This window comes from Accipiter gentilis, chromosome 8, assembly GCF_929443795.1.
Source record: "Accipiter gentilis chromosome 8, bAccGen1.1, whole genome shotgun sequence".
Taxonomy (NCBI): domain Eukaryota; kingdom Metazoa; phylum Chordata; class Aves; order Accipitriformes; family Accipitridae; genus Astur; species Astur gentilis.
In genome coordinates this window covers 12,828,321-12,848,244 of record NC_064887.1, presented here as the reverse complement: position 1 = coordinate 12,848,244, position 19,924 = coordinate 12,828,321, and the positions used below count along the sequence as shown (strand labels likewise).

General features: G+C 45.2%; 1 protein-coding gene across 14 annotated transcripts in view; it reads left to right on the top strand.

The window, feature by feature from the left end:
- The window catches only part of PTPRF (protein tyrosine phosphatase receptor type F), a 393,280-nt gene that overhangs the window by 276,086 nt on the left and 97,270 nt on the right, over positions 1-19,924 (top strand). For 7 of the 14 annotated variants that reach the window (XM_049807799.1, XM_049807795.1, XM_049807790.1 and 4 more), the window contains 2 exons: positions 7,086-7,274; positions 14,800-14,817. In XM_049807799.1, coding sequence (XP_049663756.1) covers positions 7,086-7,274; positions 14,800-14,817 — 207 coding nt within the window. The remainder of the gene's footprint in view (positions 1-7,085; positions 7,275-14,799; positions 14,818-19,924) is intronic. The other 7 variants (XM_049807801.1, XM_049807797.1, XM_049807800.1 and 4 more) reach the window with 1 other exon arrangement.

Below are 19,924 nucleotides of genomic sequence, written 5' to 3'. Positions count from 1 at the left end.
GCCAGTTCCCTGGGGCAGGTCAGGAGGCATCATGAGGCCTGAAGGTTGTTTGGATGATAACAGCAACTCTAAGGGCTGGGAGAAACAACTTATTTCATCCCATTGGGACGCAGTGCCCCCTCAGGCCTGGAGAACTAAGGTTGTGCCCTGGGTGGGAGGGAGCACTAGATGCCAGTGCGTAGCAAATGCAGGATGCTCAGCCCTGGAGAGGTGACAAGCTGCTGCAGTGACGGTGTGTTACCTTACCTCTACACACGTGGGAGCACGGTAAAGAGCGGTGCTGGGACTTGGCAGGAGCACGGGCTGAATCCCTGTCAGAGCCAGTTGGGAGGCTGCCATGTCTTGCTCTAGGGAGCACTCGCCTCTCTACAAAGCTGTCCTGCTCCCCTCTGAGATAAACAGATGCTTGGGAATGGCCAGCTGTGCTACCAAGAAGGTATCAGTGGCTTGTAAATGGAGATAATTGCTGTCCAGCCATGAAAGGACAATATTAGGAGCGCCCTTCTGGCACTTGAAGGGTAGCACTGTCTCTGTTTGGTGTTTTGTGGACTCATAACCTCTAGAAAGAGCAGGTCCCGTGAGCTCCCACGCCGTGAGCCCCCAGGGTGGGAGTCTGCCTGACAGTTTATCCTCTTCTGCCTTGTCTAGTCTCGTATTTTCTTGAATTTTCCTTACAGTACTTTCTTTGTTTTGGACTGACTCAGATTCTTTCTTTTGTGAACTGTTTTGCTGCTGCTGTGATCTTTCTAAGAGATAGCAAATACTTTGTTTACTGTAAGCTCTTGTGCAGTAATTCATGTGGTTACACTGTGACACAGAGAAGTCCTTCTGGAGCTTGTTTCCACACCCACTCATTCATCTGCGACCTTCTCCCCATTTTCGGCAGGCAGCTTCAGCATGTCACGTTGGCGTGATGTCATACAAAACCGGCAGATTTGTCATTAAAAGCCTTGTCATCAATAGATGACTGTTTGTATTTTCTGCCTGCCTGAAACTGTTTTATACTTGCTAACCCAGTAATTAAGACTTCGCTGCCTTTGAAACAGGTTGGTTTCACTGCCCCACCTTTTCCTTAGGCAATTACAAGGCGGTGCCAATGTCGACGGGGCATTCATTAGCCTGCATGAGACTTGGCTCCGGCAGCGAGCATGCACAAAGGCACTCCTCCCGCCGCTCCCCGCATGGGCAATAGCCTGGCAGCCTTTGGAGACCGTGAATTTGGATAATATTTTTGGTGCACCTCTTAGGGTGGCTTTTGTAGGAAGAAGGATGCGGGAAGAAAGCATCGCCTCAAAATGGCTGATAAAATGCTCTTTGTGCAGCTTCAGTTGAACCTGAACAGAGCGGTGTCAGGGTTTTCTTATCATGTAAAATGATGCCGTTCTGGGCTGCTGGATTGCTCGACTGCTTTTGATTGTCTTGCGGTAATTGAATAGCAGTGCTGTGTAACCTGTGCTGAAGGAATTAGGGCTGTTTATTCAGCAAACAGATGTCCTGGATTGTGGTGTGCTTACGATCTTACTGGCTTGCATCTTTCATTAGTTAATATTGCCGAGTACCCAGGCTATCTTCCTTGCACTGATAATTTTGCATTTGCTAATGTGTTTCAGTGTCTCAAAGGGAGATTTGGAAGCTTGTAAAATTTGTAAAGTAATTCTGTTGATCCATCAAATACAAGTCTGTCCGTAGACAAGGGTTACCCCTGCAACATCCTGTGTTATATTGCGTCAAACCGCTACCTCTTAGCAGGATCAGTTCAGCCCTGGTGACTTGAACTGGGTGAGACACCAGCCTGCCTCACTGAATGGGTAGGGAGCATGTGGAATAGCTTTTGATACTTGTATCCTGCTCCTGTGCAATGCTGACCACAGTCAAACACATTTATCAGAGATCTCTCTGCCTTCAATCCATTTCCTGGCTTGTCCCTAGCACCACACACTCCTGAGTGGCTTCAGATAGCTGGCAGAATGTAAAACAAAGCAGCTTTGTGTTTTTATCATGTCTACCAAGCCCCTAAAATTGATGTTGGGCTGGAAGTTCCTCAGCTGACGCAGGCTGGCAGAAGCCAGTGGCCCAGATAAGCTGTTTCCAGCCCTGTGTGGGAATAAGGCCCAATATCTCACTTGAAATGAGTTGAGAACACCCCTTCCAGTGGGGCAGTGGTTTTGATAGATTGTAAGAGATTTAACCTCACAGCTATAGCTGTAACATATAGAAAAGCTACTTTTGGCTATTTCCGAATTATATTGGGTGTCATTTTTTTTCTCTCCCTCAACGGTCTGAACAATTGGACTCATGATAGTAAGCAGGCCTGGCTTTTATAGGAAGAGGAATATGACAAATAACTCCCATAAACATGTTTACAGTTTTCACTATCGTTTCTAAAATACCATTTCCTATCTTGATACAGAGGAAGTTCACAGTGGTGGGGGGAAGGTTTTACAGGTGCCAAGTCATGATCTGGCCCCCAAAACACAGTTGGGTGGCTGCAAGACCAGTGAGTGCTGTATGGGGTTTGCGCTAGTAGGAACCTGATATCCAACCCCTCCAACTTTTCTGTTCTGTGAGAGATTACAAGTTTTGAGCAAAATCCTGGGGGTAATCCTGCAGGATTCAGCCATCAACAGCTGTGCTCACCACAGACTCCTCTGCAGGTCTTTGCTGTAAGCAGCTGTTATCCACATACTGTTCCATGCTGGCGCTGATCCTTGCTTCTCATAAGACATAAATTGCAATTACCTCCATGTACCTTATCATCACCTGGTATTTGGAGTGATGCAGAAAATAAGGACACCCCAAGGGGTATGTGTCTCACGGCAGCATCCTCAAGAAAGGTAGTTTTCTGGGGAGCTGGTGAATGAGCTACGTAATTGCAGCTGCTCTGAAGGAGGTCTCAGCTCTGGTTTGGGGCTGTGGGAAAGGTTTCTTACCTTAGCTTTTCCCTTAAAGATGGGAAATGTGTGGCACAAAAGAGCTGTAAGAGAAGGGGGGTTAGATTTCTGTCACCTCAGAAAGCAGATTAGCAAAGGGAGCTGTCAAGTGAGCGTGAGATATCCTCTGCGTATGCTGTCATGCTAGATGCCAGAGGGACATTCCTGGCTCCTCGGTGACTGCTGCTAGCAAGACCTCAGCCTGGTCATGGATTTTCTGAGTTTCAGTTTGTAATTGCAAAACCAACTCGTTTTTTTCTCTCTCAGTTTCCTTCTCCTTTCCTCCTGCTTCTCTCTTCCTGCTCTCCTGTCATTCCTGCTTCTGCTGCTGTAGTCCATGGAGGGAATTAGAGCTCACAATGCCAAAAAAATCTCCTGCTTGTGCGTAGATTTTGCTTGCTCTTACCTAATGCCTACCTGAGATACACCCCTTCTGAAAGTATCTGAAACCCAGAAAGAAAAACTGTTTTCAATAGTCTGTGCTTGAAAGCAGACTGATAGCCTGTTTTAATGTGTATTAAAAGCACACTAGCTACCCTTGAATAAAACCAAGTGCTGACAAACTCGTTTTCTAGAACAAGGGTATCCATGTATTGGCATGAATAGGAGAATAGCTGTTGCTGAGGAGCTCCATGTGCGGACAAGTTAGTACAGATAGCAAGGGCTAAGAAGGAGCCGAGGCATGACTGAGTCTCATAATTAGACCTAGATTAGACTTTTGCTAGAGGGGAAGGCAAGGCAAGAACAGCTCTGAACTCCTATGTTGCCTGTAGCGTTTGAACACAGAGACATCCCTTGCTGTCCCAGTGAAGTCAGCAACACCAGGCCAGGCTGGAATGAAGCCCCATTATCTCTACAGGAGCATTGCTGACAGAGCAGGTGTGGGCCTGGGCCAGGCTGTGCTCTGTGGTGTGACCAGCTCAGGTTTTCTCCACAGCCACTCTTCTCCAGGAGGGTTCAGGGGGGCTGCCAGAGCCACACAGTGCCTGCAGTAGTTGAGGTCCCCCATTTCCTGATGGTACAGGCACCTGAGGCCCTTGGATCACCTCTGGAGAAGGTGCTTGACCTCCCCTCGAGCTTTAGCCCTGGACACTGTGACCTCAGCCCAGTGCAGGTCCCCTGGAGCTACCCCAGAACTAATAGCAGGTGAACCCCAGCCTCCAGGTATCTGAGGTGCTGTCAGAGACGGGCTGTCAGATTTCCCCTGGCGTCTCATCACACAGTGATGTGACCTGGGACACACACCAGGGACACACCTTCCTCCTGGAAGCACACTGCTGCTCTTAAACACCAGTGTTGCCTCTATGTTTGATTGACAAGGGATCAAACATGTCCTGCTGCCTGTGCGTTTCTGTAGATGCAGGCATGCCAGCTCTACTTGCTTGAGTTTTGGTGGTGGTGTGGCCATAGCAGATAGGCAGGTTTCAATCTCCAGGCATGCATGGCAACTGGGCTGTACTGGTACCAGTGCTAGCCCAGGGAACCTGCTGTGGCTCTGACTACACAGGGTGCACTGCTTCCCTACTACTGTCATTTGCCACTATAGTTTCGGGGCTTGAGTGCAGTTAAGAGGGAGAAGACTGTGCGCCGCATGAGCCTTGCGTGCCTGCCTCTGCCTGTCTGTGGCCAGCTGGGCGCTGGTCTGGGGTCCGAGGGTCATCACATGGTGGAAACCTGTGCCCTCTGTCCAGGTGTTGAGTGCCCAGCATTCTCATCTGGGCTCTGTAATGGCTTGGGTTTGCAGGGGTGCATCGTATGGCAGCAGCACTGTATGTCTCTTTGGATTCCAGAAAAGACTTGATCTGAGATTTCTAGTATAGCAGAGGTACCTTTGCTGCTGGATCTTTGTAATCAGCGTCTCTCTGTTGCACCTGGCGAAGTCAGGGTTAGATCATATAACTTCTGCTGGTCTGTGGCTCGTCACAAACTGCTAATTTTGACTGAACAGTCACCTCCAGTGCAGCAAACTGGTCATGTACCAGACACTGGTGAAGGATTTTCTGATTTCTCTTGTGTCTGTGGGCAAAGGATCATTGCAGATGGGAAGAGATGTCTTGCACAAATGCTGGTTTCAGATTTGCCTTTAGCTATGTGCTAAGCCTCCACACAGACTTTGGACGAAGTTAACTGGGTGGTACTTAGCTCAGTGCATTCTTTTAAACCCTTGAACAAACGAGGAAAGATTGTCAATGGGAATCACGACGATTAGATTAGATCACTTCAGGGTTTCAGCCTCCCCAGAGTAAACATCTGCTTTCAATACAGTAAGTAGCAAGGTGCTGCACTTTAGGCAAACTTGGCCTCAATCCAAGGGAATGTCATTGTTTACTGTTTTTCCTATATCTTCCTTTGCTTTTCAATCTATACCATGCTGTACTTCTGTGTGTACCCTTCTTTTGTTTCTTTTCAGCCATGTAGGAGTATGCATTGTGGTTGCTCAGTATTGAGTGCTTCTGTTGCTCGTTACTGAATGCTGGCTCTGGTGTCATTCCAGTTAAGCTTTATGTACCTTTTGTCTCTGAAAATCAATGGAGAGCAAATTAAAAAAGAACTAGTTTTTGTGGTACCTTTCATTTAAAAAAAATAATTCCATTTATGTTTGCTCATGATGAGAGAGGTTTCTAGGGAGGCCGGTCTGGGAGGCAAAATACGGTTTGTGCTTTCAATAAGTATCAGGAACTATTTTTTCCTTTAGAAAACCTTGGATGCTTCACAGTCACTCTCATCTAAACAGAAAAATAATATTCCAGGGCATTGTTTTGTTTACAGCAGATGTTACCTTGTGCTACAGAGTCTTGATTTGCAAACAAGTCAAGCGTCTTGGGAATTCTCCTGAGATCTTAGGGAGAAATATGTAAGAGTAGCCACCACAGGCCGCGTTTGTGCTGCAGGTGTGGCAGTATGAGTAGAAGGAAGCACCTGAGGTGGCCTATTGCTGGTTTCTTCCTGACAGGAGTGAGAAGTATGGTTCCAGATGTGTGGTGATAGCAGGAAAAATCAGATTGCAGCAAGTTCAGACTCCTCTGGGACTTGGGAAGGTGCTGAGGTCTTGTTTGTTTGAACACTGCAGTGAGCTGGGAGCCTTGCAGAATTGGATTTGCCAAAGAAGAAGGTTTGCTTAAGTTCCCTTAAAAGAGGGAAAAAAAGAAACATACTGAAAATAATTGAGTTTCCGGTGCTTTAAAAGCTTCTTAATGTTCTTCAAGTTCTTTTTTTCTGCAAAAGTATGTCCTTTTGATTGCAGTTCAGGCTCAGAGTACAGTACATCTTGCCACAGAATGAGTAAATGAGCTCTGTTCTGCAGCTGCTATTGAATGATGATGTTGGAGCATGCCTTGGCTTATCAGTGAAGGCTGCCTAATGTATTCCACCCAGCCTACCTGAGCGTGCTCTGCAGCAGCAAACCCAATTAACTATTTTTGTACTTGCTGTATGAATGGTTTCAGCAGTTATGGGGTGCTTCGTTTTATAGTATTTCAGTAAGACGTGCCAGAGCGTGCACTGGCCATTTCTCGCACACCTCTGTTGCTCTTTTCAGCCTAGAAAATGCACCAGGAGCTTGCCACAGTGTGGCACAGTCTGGCAATGCAGCTCATGAGCAGTGTGGCTCATTACCTTTACATTCATTAGTTTCTAAAAGCCTTCTGAATCAGATTTGAGGGCATGAGGAAGAGATTTACAGTCCATCCTACCAGTGTGACAGAATGTTCCTAGTCAAAAAAAGAGAAAATGGGCCTCTCTGGATCATTCTAAGGGGTTTTATTGTTTAGCTGTTGTTTTTCAAGATGCCTCAAACTATTTGGCTTTGTGTTTGTCTGTTATCTTCAACTCAGTCCTCCCACAAAAAGGCAAATACCTGCTTTTACTGAATTATTAACAACAATAGACGGTGCTTACGTATCAATGAAAATTATGGACGTTTCCCAAGGCAATTGATTTAAACGGAGTTAAATTTAGTGGAAGCTTCTGTTGGTGTAATGAATGCTCATTATAGAGCCTAATGTGCTTTAAGGGCTTGAAAACCTTCTCAGTAGGGAAGTCAGGCTGCTGTTTTCCAGCAGAGACACAGATGCTGTACCATGGCACTGCTGTCACTACAGCCATTGCTGCGCCCGAATGTTTCTCTTTAACCTTGTGTGTTTTTTCCTCTTGCAGAAGACCACCTCCCAGCTGGCTTCCCGACCATTGACATGGGCCCGCAGCTGAAGGTGGTAGAAAAGGCCCGCACAGCCACAATGCTCTGTGCTGCCAGCGGTAACCCTGACCCTGAAATCTCCTGGTTCAAGGACTTCCTGCCTGTTGACACTGCAACTAGCAATGGGCGAATCAAGCAGCTCCGCTCGGGTAAGGCAGCAAAGCAAGTAAGCCTTCCCTACCTCCTCACTCTTCCTCCCTTTTCTCTTTCCTTGATGCTCTTATTTTTCCCCTGAAACGCTGAAATGCATTTCTAAACCCAAATGCCAATTTGATTTGAGCTTGTTTCTTTCACAATATAAAAACAGTTTTGGAGCTGATCTGCTCTGGCAGGATATCGTGGCTTATTAAAAGGAAACACTAGCGTGGACATGCCTTTTGGAACCTCACCTGGATTCCTTCTTCGGTAGACCGTCTTGACATTGCCCCAAATCCTTGGTAGGCTTGGACATTTCACTACCAACTCAACAGGTCTCAGATATTTTTAGTAGGACCACAGTGCTAATCAGGACAATGAGATACTAGTTGAGATTTTACTATCAGTGGTCACATACTACTTCACTCCTTACATACACTCTGCAAGACAGTGCTCTGTTTTCTGTTGAGATCTTTATCATTCCTGCTATGTGACACTACAAGAATAAAGAAAAATCCAAGAAGCAGCAATTCTATGGATTTCAAAGGAAGGTAGACAAAGTTTTGAAACATACAATTTCTTTCTGATTTTTCTGTTTGATAAGCCAAATACTAGCTTTTGAATTACAGACGGTTAGTTCTTGTGGGTGGCTAAGAATGCATTCATTTTAGCAAGGAACTCTTGCTTTTCTACTGCACTGTTCTGTCTCCCAGGACTATAAGGCCCTTTAGAGAATTAAAGAAAATAAAACATTGCTTTATTTACTGATGAAGTGCAGCTCCACAGCATGAATTGCAGTGTCTATTTAGCAGTGCACAGCAGCACTACACAGCAGCTCTAGTCTGACGGGAAAAAAGCCCACATTACCCTACATGAAGAACAGAAGGGAAAAGAGCTAGAGCAACTTTGGTCTAGAAAGGTCTCAACCTTCAATAAGAGGCAGACTGCCTTGCCTGGCCACAACGTATCTCTGGGCACTCCAAAGCCATTTGTTATGAATGCTGCTGCGAGGGCAACACCATCTTCTTCCTAGCAAGGTGAATGTCTTGACACATTTCCCCATAGCAAGAGCCCTCTGTATAAATCTGATGATGCTTGGATGATAAGAAGTAGGCTTGTACTTGGGGGAGTGGGTAATGAGACATCACTCTCATCAAAAATAGAACCCAGCCTGACACTCCTGATCCCACCTTGATGTACCAGTGAGCGCTAATTATACTAATGCATTTATAGCTTATGAAATTTCCCAGTGACCTTTAGCTTATCTCCCCCACAACATGGTTTAATCTTGATCTGTTTGTGCTGAAAGAAAATATCACACTTGTTAATTATTCTGAGAAGCTTTAGGAAGCAGCAATAGGAAAGTGCACATGGATGTGTTTCACTTCATAGCTGACTAAATCAGCATCAGAAATTACCATAAATGAGCAGCAAGGCAGCTCCTGATGCACTTGCTGTACGTTCTCCAGCATCCTTTTTGCAGGCACTTGACTGCCTCTCTACCAGCTGCTTCACAAGTTTAGTGAGATAGAAAGTTTGAAAACAAACTAGTAAACCCTGTCACTGTGTCCAAGTTTTGCTTCCTATTCACTGTTCTTGAGCAACATCTCAATTCAATATTTCACCTGGGATTGAAACTCTAGAGCTGGCTGCTTGCTGAAGACACAGTAATTACCAAGGGAGGTGTCAAGGGAACCTTTTAGAAATCAATGAGCAGCACACATCCTCAGACTTGCAAAAGAAATTGATTAGCTCTCTAATGTAGTAAGGGAGGTTTTCTTAGTTCGATGTAAGAGTGAAGTTTTATTTTCAGCGACCTGGTGATACGATGCCAAGACTCACCAAGGCTCTGCTCCACCCTGGCCTGAGTGGGGAGCAAGAAGTTTACCGCTTCTCATGGGCCAGAGATTCAACCCCTGATTGCATTTGTGACTTTTGTGTATATTTGTAGTTGATATAAAGCAGGGCCTGCATTTCGAAGTGCCCGAGTCCCACTTACCTGACTGCAATCGCCCTGTGTGAGCCATGTGATGGGTTGGGCAGTCTCTGATCCATTCTGCAAGGTGCTAATTGAGCTCTCCAGCACTACACCGTAGTGGGGCAGAGTTGTTTTTCAAAGAAAAGAGTATTTAAATAGATACCTCATTATATGGGAGAGTTTAATAGTTTGCAAAGTCTCTGCTCCATTAAGATCATATCTTACAGCCAGCCTGGCATATCTGCATGAATGTCGGTTTATAATATCTCAATCTAAATATACGCTCATTTAATTTCATTTAATTAAAACCCAATAAAAGCTAGACAGATGTAATATAGTTAAAATAGCTACAGCACGGTGTGAGCCCAATATTGCATATATAGAGTGTCCGACCTTCAACGAGTACATAATATATTATTATTCAGATGTACTAAATATAGGTCATAAAGGTCAAAGCAGCTTTGGAGTCTAACTTAGAGAGGGGGTTGAGGGATGATTTCATTTCTTCAGGCTCCTAGTGTGGAATAAATAGCTAGAGGTGGAGAAGTAGCATGTTTGGGAAAGGTGCTCTCTTCTGACATTCGCAGTTATGTGGGCTGGCAGTGCTCTGGGGGGTTCAGGCAGGTCTTTGAACTTGCATGCAGTCAGATCATGTGCCCAAGGGGGCTCTGAACGTCAATTTCTAGAGGTCTGTTCATCTTCTGTAAAGGTACTAGAGAGTTTGTGGTTTAAGACAACCAAGCTGTCATCTTAGTCTCTTTTAACCCCAGAGGACTGGTGTCTGTCATGAGCAAATACACAGTTTATAAATCTGCCCTGTATCCTACCATTCCTCATTTACTAATTACATCTGTATGTGTGTATATGCATTTTTTGCATTAAACCTTCTGACAACATAACTCTTTACATTTAGAGGGCTTTTTTTTCCCCTTTCTGCCCAATGTATCAATCTTTCCTTCCGAATAATGCTTAATTCTTTTTTAAGCCCAGCTCTTGGGTAGTTTTGCCAGTGTTGGGCTAATTGCTCTACAGGTGAGAACACAAATAAATACAGGTTTTCATCTCCATTTTCACAGATCAAGGCAAAAGCAAGGTCACTGACTCATCATGCTGGTTGTAGCAAAATTCTCCCTTGCTCATCTTGCTAATACTTCCCACCTCTTCTGGAGAGGCTGCTTTTCTGCAAATGCAGTGACTCAGGACAACTCCCTGTTCTCCCCTAGGGTGCATAGCTTCAGTCATTGCCTGTCAGTCATTGACACGGCATCTAAAGCCAGCTCTGGACTGGGAAACCTCCCCAGCATGCTAACTCATTTAAAACCTGAACTGATTTTAAAACTGTCTGGACATTGTAGTATCACAGGTGATGTACATATGAGTTCTGGCAGGCAGGGTCAGTCCTACACCTCTAAGCATGTTTTAAAATTAGTTGACGTTGTGATGAAAACTCTCTCAAAATAGATCAGATTGTGCTGATGCTTCACAGTTCTTCTGTAAAGATTCTTGGATCACAAGCTCCTGAAGACTTCAAAGCAACTCTGATAGTATTCGTACTCAAAACTCTTGAGTGCTTCAAGTGAGTTTCATAGTCGAACAATTGCTCTTCCACCTTGCTCTTCAGAAAACTTATGAAGAAAATGTCAAATTAGAATAAATAACTATTCTGAATGTTAACATACAGATATCTTTGCCATGTAAGGAAACTCCAGAAACTCGGGGAACATTGTCATCTTTCATCTAGTAAAGAACTCGGTCTTATAACAAGTATCATTCTCTTTTAATCATCAATTAACTGAGTTATGGAACTGTGCCCTAGACCCTAGTGTGGCTTTCAGACAATTAACTGCAAGTAAAGTATCAGAGAGGGCTCTGCAGGTGGCTTCGGTCACTCTCTGGAAAAGTGTAGGTGCCTCTAACAAAGAAGCAGTCAGAGCTGGCTCGCCAGATCATCTTGCTGCATTTATGCTCTCAGAGTTACCAGCAAGCATTTTCATTTTGGTCTTGATCCTATAGGTAGAAGCACTACTTATTTGGAAACAAAAGGAATACCCAACATACACAGAACAAACTTGCAAAAAGAGGTGGTGCCTGTCCCAGTGAAATGGCAGTGACGGACATATCCTGCTTCACTGGTGATAGACAGCAGTCAGTACCCAGCAGAAGACATTCAGCTCCTGGCAAGAAACAGCTTTGAGTCCAGACATCAGATGGGCATCGACTTGGGACAAGGTGTGTAAGGACAGCCCAAAAGAATGGGGTCTGGGGAGTATTATCCAAAAGATCAGGAAACCCACACAAGGATGGATGCTCTCTCAGAAAGGACTGACTGGACAAGGGTTGAAGCAATACCACGGCCAACCAGTTGACAGCTGAAGTTTTTTACACCCTGGAAGATCCTGTACTGCACATCTGGGTCTTGCTGTGCGAGGCACACACAGCAGTGATGGGATTCACACAGACTCCCTGTTGCAACTGGTGGCAAATAGCCAGTCTTTTCTGTAGTACTTTCACTTCTGAAAATAGTTTCCCCTAAAACTATGTTGGGAAGTAGGCGAAAGCACTGTCAGAGTTCTCTGGGATTCATTGTTGCCCTGCCCTAGTGCCCAGTTGCAGCCAGCAAGAGCCTTGGTTTCTCTGTTTAATGTTGCTTTGGAGTGATTTTTTGGTGGTCTAGGTTCCTACAAGGAAGTGGTGTGTTGATAGGTCTGGGGTGAGTTTGTGTCAGCAGAGTGAAGTCCCTTCTCCAGCAGAGCCTCTCCTCCACACTGGGAAATACTGATGCAAATAATCCCATGGGGTTTTTCAGTGTATCATCCTATGTTCTGCCTTGCTTTGGGTGCCTGTCTGTGTGCTTCCAGTACACAGAGGATGTCAGGGTCAGCATTCATTCCTGCCTGAATTGAATGTATGGGTTGTTATTCACTGTCTGTTATCATGAAAGGGAAGTAAACTCTCCTTCCTTATGAGTGTTTCAAACCTTTCAAACACAAGGAATTGGGTTTGAAGTTTGATCTTGGGGTGCCCTTTGCCTAAAGCGGCCTGGTGATTGCAGGACACAAGTTGGCCTCAGTAACCATTTGAGTGATGGCACCTCCATCACTTGATGGACTCTCTTATGTTGGCACTCTGTGGCCTATGTGCTGTGATTTTGTCCCTTTGAGGGATACCCTGTAAGGACGACAGCCAGAGATGCTTTATCATATGATGTGAAGGGCAAATGGAAACATTTATTCCTTCTGGATAAGGAAATTCGGGGTCCAACAGAAAAGCCTTGTGCACGCTCTGTAATGGTGTCCTCTGAGTGAAGAGTGAATGTCTTAACTTTGCAAAGGTGAGAGAGACCTAGAACAAACACTGCACTAAATACAGCAAGCCTCCATGCTGCTCCCACAAGAGTTGGCTTACATTTGGAGGGCAGGAGGATTGAGATTTAACGCAGGAAAAAATGAGCTGGTCACACTTAAGTTTTAGGGAATCTACTTCAAGTATGCAGTTGCTCCTAGAGCTGTGTGTAGACAATTGTGTATTAGAGAAAGGGTTTAGCCTCTACAGGGAGTAGATTTAAAGATTTGCTGCAAATCTTTTCAGTTCTAGGGCAGAACAACAAACCCTATTTCAGCCAGATGAGAGAGAAGGAAGTCCTGTTTTCTGCCCCTTGGGCTGTGCTCAAAGTCATTGCACCATTCCCATGGGAAGTGACACACTGTGGTGATGCTTTTCTTAATTCTGAGAATTTTGGAAGGGGACAGGGGGAGGTGGGGGTGGGAGGAGGGAGGCCCTAGACCAAACAACAAAAATATCACTTGGCAAACTTTCCAAACAGGCAAAGAGAAATAACCCTGTTTTTCATGGCTGCGCTATTCCATGCGAGTATCTCTGGGTATAACTGTTCTGTCAAGCAGCAGATTTATTATTGCACAAGAGAGAATACCCACAACTTCAGTCACTGCAAGATCTTTCCTGATGCTTCAGTCATCTGTGGATAGAAGGCATCAGAAATTATAAAGAGACATAAAGTTAAAATGGGGTAATGTCATCTTGGCAGAGGAAAATGCTAAAATGAGTGGTTTGAATTGCTGCTCCTGCTTAGAGAAAGGACTCTGCCTAAAGGAAGGGTAGTTAGGAAAGAAAAAGAATAAGTATAAATATTGTAATTACTTTTTAAGAGGCAAGTTAAACATGCTTAAAATATGCCTTCTTTGTATTTACAGAAATTCTTTTCTGTCTTTCTTTCCCATTGGGTGATCATTGTTGTGGATAATGGAATGAGCTGTAAATCTGAGATACACGACACTCTTGTATGCATACTGGTATTTATTAATCAATACACTGAACATGATTTGACACACTGTGTCCTGTTTAACCCTGTTTTTCTGTCTGTTTAAACTCCTCAGTTTTCTTTGGTAAGTGCTTGGTATTCAGATCCTACAAATCTGCATAAAACCAACACATACCATGAACTGCCTATAGATTCGATCTGCATGAATCTCTCCCTTATACTAACAGCCTTCATATGTGCAAGATAAGACCAAGGGGACAAAAGTGGGGATTAGAAGGGTTCCCTGCCAATTTGCCCAGCTGGAGCATCTCCCCTTCAATTATGCTTCGTTATTGATTGTGTGCTGAGCTCAAGACACTGACCAGTGGATCCTCCACTTGCTAAACACATTGACCTCATAAAACAAACCTTTATAGATCATTGCAACAGGATAACTTAACCTCACTCCCAGAGAAGCCCTCCTTATAAGATACTCTTCATTATAGCATGTAAAATTATCTCCAGTGCCTTATAAAGAGGGTAGGGATTCCTTTCTCCAGCTAACATCCAAATTAGGCAGGAACAACAGAGGTCTGGCTAGCGTGCCATTGTTACATTACCAGAAACTACTTCATTTCAAAATATTTCTGTATGTAAAGCTAATGCTGCATGACACCAATTTCTGTGCCGGAGGGAACCTGATGCAAAGGTTATGCGAAAGCGGTGAATGGCTCAAAGCTGATTTGTTACACTCTCCCCTTAGTTTAATGTCTTTAAACGAGCAGATTTTGTCCCACTGGTCATTCTAACCTCAAAGCAAAATTGCACCTAGCGCCCGCAACCATGCACTTTCCACCCCTCCTGCCCAGCACAGTCACGGTTACACAGCCGCCAGGACACCCCCTCCTTGTTCTGTATGAGGAATGAAGGGGCATTGCACCATCTTCCCAACGTGTCCTCCATCTCAACTGCTTGAACAGTGGTGTGGGTGAATGCAAGTTGTGAGGGCAGCCAGCAACGCCACCTCGGCAGCTTAGTTTGGCCCCCGTTCATGAGGCTGGTGGCTTTAATGGCAAGATGCAGGGCTGGATGCTGCACTCCTGGAAGCGATGAGCTTTACTAACCTCCTGAGAGTGTCACTCTGACTTTTATTGCACATCAGTTTCTTTTTGTTTATTCCTGTCGCGCTAATACAAATTCTAGCTTTAAAAAAACTTTCTGCTTTTTAGTTATAATTTTCTTCCTTTCCTCTTTGTACTAATGCTTCTCTCTAATCTTATTTGCATTCAAATTACCTCACCAGGTGGTACACCGATCAGAGGTAAGAATGCTGAAACGTGCCTCCAGTTGTCACATCACTCCATCTCCTGTCTGCCTTGTCCCTTCTCCTCCGGTGTTTCTCATCTCCAGCTTTTACTCTCAGCCCTAACTCTGCCAGCGCTCTCGCTCATCTGCACTCTCCCACTAGTGTGTTTATTTTGGTTGGTTTTTAGCGTGATTTCTTGTAGACTCATCCATTGCGATTTTGCGCTGTTGTAAGGGGGTTATTCAACGGAAAGTTTGCAAACTGGAAAATGGTCCCTGGCCTCCGCCACGGGAGGGTTGATGTCTCCTGCAGCTCCTGCAAGTCTCTGAACTTCCCGCGCAGGTGTGGCCTCTGAGGTTTTGTGTCTAGGGGGTTTCAGATGGATTGCTTTGGTGTAAGGGTAAGGAGGTAACATTTTCACAAGAGAATAGTCAAATTCTTCACTGCTGCTGCTGATGGGCATGAAACTCTAATCAGAAGGAGATAAATTCTTGAAAGTTTGAGCAAATCTGGCTCTGAGATAAGGAGCACCTTTGTGTTCCTCATGTTTGCCTTTCAAGTGTGCTAACCCTCTAATGTGGCGGCAGAGTGTAGTGCCACTGCCCCAGACCCCGCTTTCTGAACCAGACATGCTGATGTTGCTTTGCAGCCCAAAGATTTGTTTTAAGTAGATGAATCAGAAGCACATCTGGCTGCTTTAAGCCTTCATTAATTAAACCCACCCCTGGTTTGACAGCCCAGTGTGCGCAGTCCCTGGCTAGTTTTCACAGCCTGTATGCACCAGTAATGACTTTCCAACTGGAGCGTTGTCTTTTCTAGCCTAAACACTCAAAGCTGTCTCTTTAGATTAACTTTAGCGTGTTAATCAGCGTTACATGCTAAGGCCCTTTGAATTCTCTTGTGGTTTTGGTTACCCCTGTTGACTGACCCCTGGATTTCTCGAAAGAATGACTACCGCCTACAAATCAACACAACCTTGTTCGTTTAGTTTTCCCCCTTCTCCCCTTTCCTCCCCCTTTTCCCTGAATCACTGTTGGAAGTTAATAATCTGACTCTTTGGAACTGGTTCTGTTGCTGGGGGTTAATGTTTTCAGCTCCCGTTAAGTGATTTTAGAGTAAATGTGAATTGCCGTTTGATGCGTATTTGCATTAAGTTGCCTCTGTAGCAAATCTGGGTCAGAGAAAAAGACTGCAAACCTTATTTTGATATGAATGGGCTTATATATCTGTCATTTCTCCCTTTGGAATGCTGGAGATTGACAGCTGTGATGTTACAAGCTCCTTAAACTATTTCTTCATCTCCTATTTCTACTGCAAATCCTAAAATGAAATGACAGATCGAATGCTAACTAGCCAAGCGCTCTGAGCTCCCAGCCATGCATGCCGAGCGTGCAGCCATCCCGGGGCCTCCCTGCACACTCGCTGTGCACCCGCCCTGTCTGATGACATTAGTGACTCAGCACCAGAACCGCGTGGATGCTCCATACGTCTTGCTTGGGAACCGAACACATCTCTGTGAAAAGAACCATCCATCTCATAAAACATAAGTTCCCCGCATCCCCACCCCACTTCCCACCCCCGTTTGAGTCCTGATGAGGTATTTTAAGAATGTTCTTGACATTATTTAAAATATATGTGTCCTGTTTGAATGTCAAAGATGACATTTCTGTGAGAGCAAACAGAAGCCACGTGCTGCTCTCTGGCTTCTCCCAGAGGATTTCTGTCAGCCTAATGCCTTTTATTTAAAACGGAGGTCATTGAATTTCTAAAGATAACGACAGATTAGATGAAAGTGCTTTTATGATGGTGAGGTTGTGTCCATGTAGAAGTGACTGTTCTGCCATGTTCTATACCCAGCTGCACTCTTGTTCCTCATTAAGGTAAGTTTGATGCTTTGGAATCCATTAATTTGGTCTGAAAGGAAGGGTGAACTAATGACTCTTAACGAACCCTTTTGGTAATAATGTTGGGGGGGAAGGGGAGGGTTTGGTTTGATTTAATTGCTGCTGTGACTGTATCGCTAGGAGTTGTGTGTCTGGAGTACTTGGGAGGTTCAAGCATTACCCAAGGCCTTTGTGCCAGAGCAGCAGAGAACCCACTTGCAGGGAGCAGCATGTGGTTAGCAAGAGGACCACCTGAGAAATTCTACCATGCACCTCTCCAAACAGGAGGAAATTTTTCTCTCTGAACACCTCGTTTGGCCTTACCCCCATGTATTTGGTCCTTTCTGTCTGAGACATCTCTGGCTTCCCTAGAATGGGAGGAGGTCCCACCTATAATTCAGAATCTCTGTTTGTAGCGTCACTCTTTACCCCTCTGGGACTGCCCCAAATAGTAATTTTAATCTTGAAATCCCTATTTGTTCATCAGAAAGACATGGAGCCACTAGATGCCCATCAGATTAAGCAATAGCTAGCTTCTTAAGGTGACCCATAGATAGTATCAGCAAATCCACGTTTAAGCAAGTTCTGTGCCATTCTTATTTTCAAAGTAGAATATAAGATGTTCATTTCCAGCATTTCTCTGGAATTGAACTCGCTCAACCTTTTGTGAAATCTGGCTGCATTTTCCTGCCCCAGGCTGTAAGAGAGAGCAGAGCACGGTTGTGTGTCTGGTGGGTGCTGGACTGAACAGGCATTAGATCGGATGCACATGAGGAGATAAAGAAATATCATCATCTCAGGCATTATCCCTCTCCAGTCAGATTTATTTGTTACTTTTCTGTCACCACAGGAAATATCTGAGCTTCCTATACATAAGAGTATTTCTTCCCTGCAGACGTCAGCGTAGCAGAGGTCTGTCTGAATTAACTTTAGATCAGCTCACTTGGGTGTCAGAAGCTGTCTGTCTGGGAAGCCAGGTAAACACCTGCACCGACTTCTGTATAGCTGCAGCTAAACCTTTTCCAGTCTCAAGCGAACTGGTTTAAATATAGCTCCAGTATTTCGACGCTATCCTGCGAGCTGGAGCGTAAAGCTATCCAAAGAGATTAGAGGAAGCTAAAAGAATTTTGCTGTCTCTTTTTGAGCATGTGTTTATACATTTGATTGCACTTTGTATATGATAGGATTTTTTCCTGTTTCTTGAGCTTTTCCAGTCACAAAAAAATAAGTGAAAGGAAAACAATTTAAAAATGAGAAGATATGCTTGCAGGAGCAGACAGTGTTGGGGGGAGGTTGGGTGGGGTAGTGCCTGGAAATGTTTGTAATGCCATGTTTCTTACTGTCAGAATTCAGATTGACTCATGTCCCTTTAGAAGCACACAGAAGCGTTACCGTGCATTTGACACTGCTGTCGTTTTGCTTCTGACGCAGAGTCCCCTGAGATTTTCTGTACCTGCTGGTGAGAGATCAGAGCATCCTGAAACTCCGCTGTCTAAGAGGAGACCTCGTGCTGCTGAGCACGTTGGGTCTCCTCTACTCCTTCTCTGCTCGAGTCCGGCTTGGTGGCAACAGTTGGGTCCTATCAGCAGCTGCCTCTGGTGCACAGGAGAGTGATTTTCTCAGCAGCACTGCCATCCAGAACAGGCCCCTTGCATACCAATCACCGGCCTTTCAGGCATAATGACCATAATGAACGCGAACAATGAAAATATATTTGTAGTTATCTTGTTTTGCATAATTAGCAGTGCTGATGGCTGATGGAGGCTAGGTGCAGTCCTCTAACAGCGGAGAGATGCTGCTGTTATAAATTACAAAAAATAGTGAACATGGGAAAAGCTTATTTTCATTATTAGCGACTCTTCTGTGGTTTTGGTGTCTTTCATTTTTTCACAGCTCCCACAGCAAGTGTTGGTTATCTCAGGCAGCCGTCAGGGTGTCAAAGTCCAACTCCCTCATTGTCAGGGCTTCACAGTGTCTCTTTCTCCACTATATTCACGTTTATGGGTCCTTGTTTGGTCTGGGCTTGCCTCTGGCCCTGCTCCACAGCTCCCTGGATTTTATTAGGAGGATTCTCCTTCTAGGGGAGGGAATTTTTAGCAGAAGGGGGATTGGGACCCACACCTGAGCTCTGGCTGGAGTGGCCAAGAATACTGCTTCAGGAAAAGTCAGGCAGTGTTTCTGTGAAGGGAAAGCTGATGGAAGGCAGGGGGAAGGAGAAGGGAGGGGTTTGGGGTAGCCACATACTCTAGCATACAGGGTGGGCAAAATTTACCTCTTCCCTGAGAGGAAGGGCCCTGGTCAGGTTCATTAACATCTGCGTTGCAAGTCCTTTCCGTAGACGAGTGCTGCAACTGCAGCCTGGTTCTTCTGACTCTTGGGTACTTACGGGAGCTTTTCATTTCATGTCTAATTTTATAACCAGGGCAAAAGGTCAGTCCCTCTGCTCTGAGCCAGTGGGGGTGAGGCTGTGAATGCCCTGCTAGAGAAATGGAGCTGCTCCTGCTGCTGGGGATGGAGCTCCGACCTGAATAGATACAGAAGTGTGTCACACCAAGAGCTGCTGTGTTTAGCTTGGTGCAGTGCTCCCTGGTAGAAGAGAGCACAAGCACCTGACGAGCTACAGAACAGGATTTCGGAGAGATCAATTTGTATGGCAGCTTGGAGCTTTTTACATTTGGTTTGTCACCTAGAGGAGACGGTGACAAGCTCTCCATGGCACAACAGTACCCAGTGCTGCCAAGAAGCAGCCCTTATCAGGATCTGCCTTCCCCATGCTCTCTCTGTGCAGTGCACTTTTTAAATGCTTCTTTTAACCACTGTCACTGCTACTAATGATTCTGCCCGAGCACAAGTATATTTGAATAGATAAGTATCTTGGAGAGCTGCTAACGGGGCTGCTGTCTGTGCCCAAGTTTAAAGAGCAAAAGAAAAAGCTAGGAGAGGAAGGAAGGGACTGGCAAGGAGATACCAGCACAGAGTAAGGAGCCTATAAGGGATGCTTGTCAGTCAGCAGGGCTGGCTCCTGCCCTCAGCCCCAGAAAGCTCTGCCTTGTCACTATTCTCCCTGGCACTGGAGAGCAGCCAGGGGTTTTTCTCAGGAGCTGTCAGCTCTTTGATAAACTGAGATGTGTTATCGGGAACAGATCTGAGCCGCAAGCGAGATTGACATGACATCGCAGCGTGGTGAGGAATGGCTGCCCCTCTTCTGCTGAAGCCCCGCTGTGGTTCAGGGTGCTTAG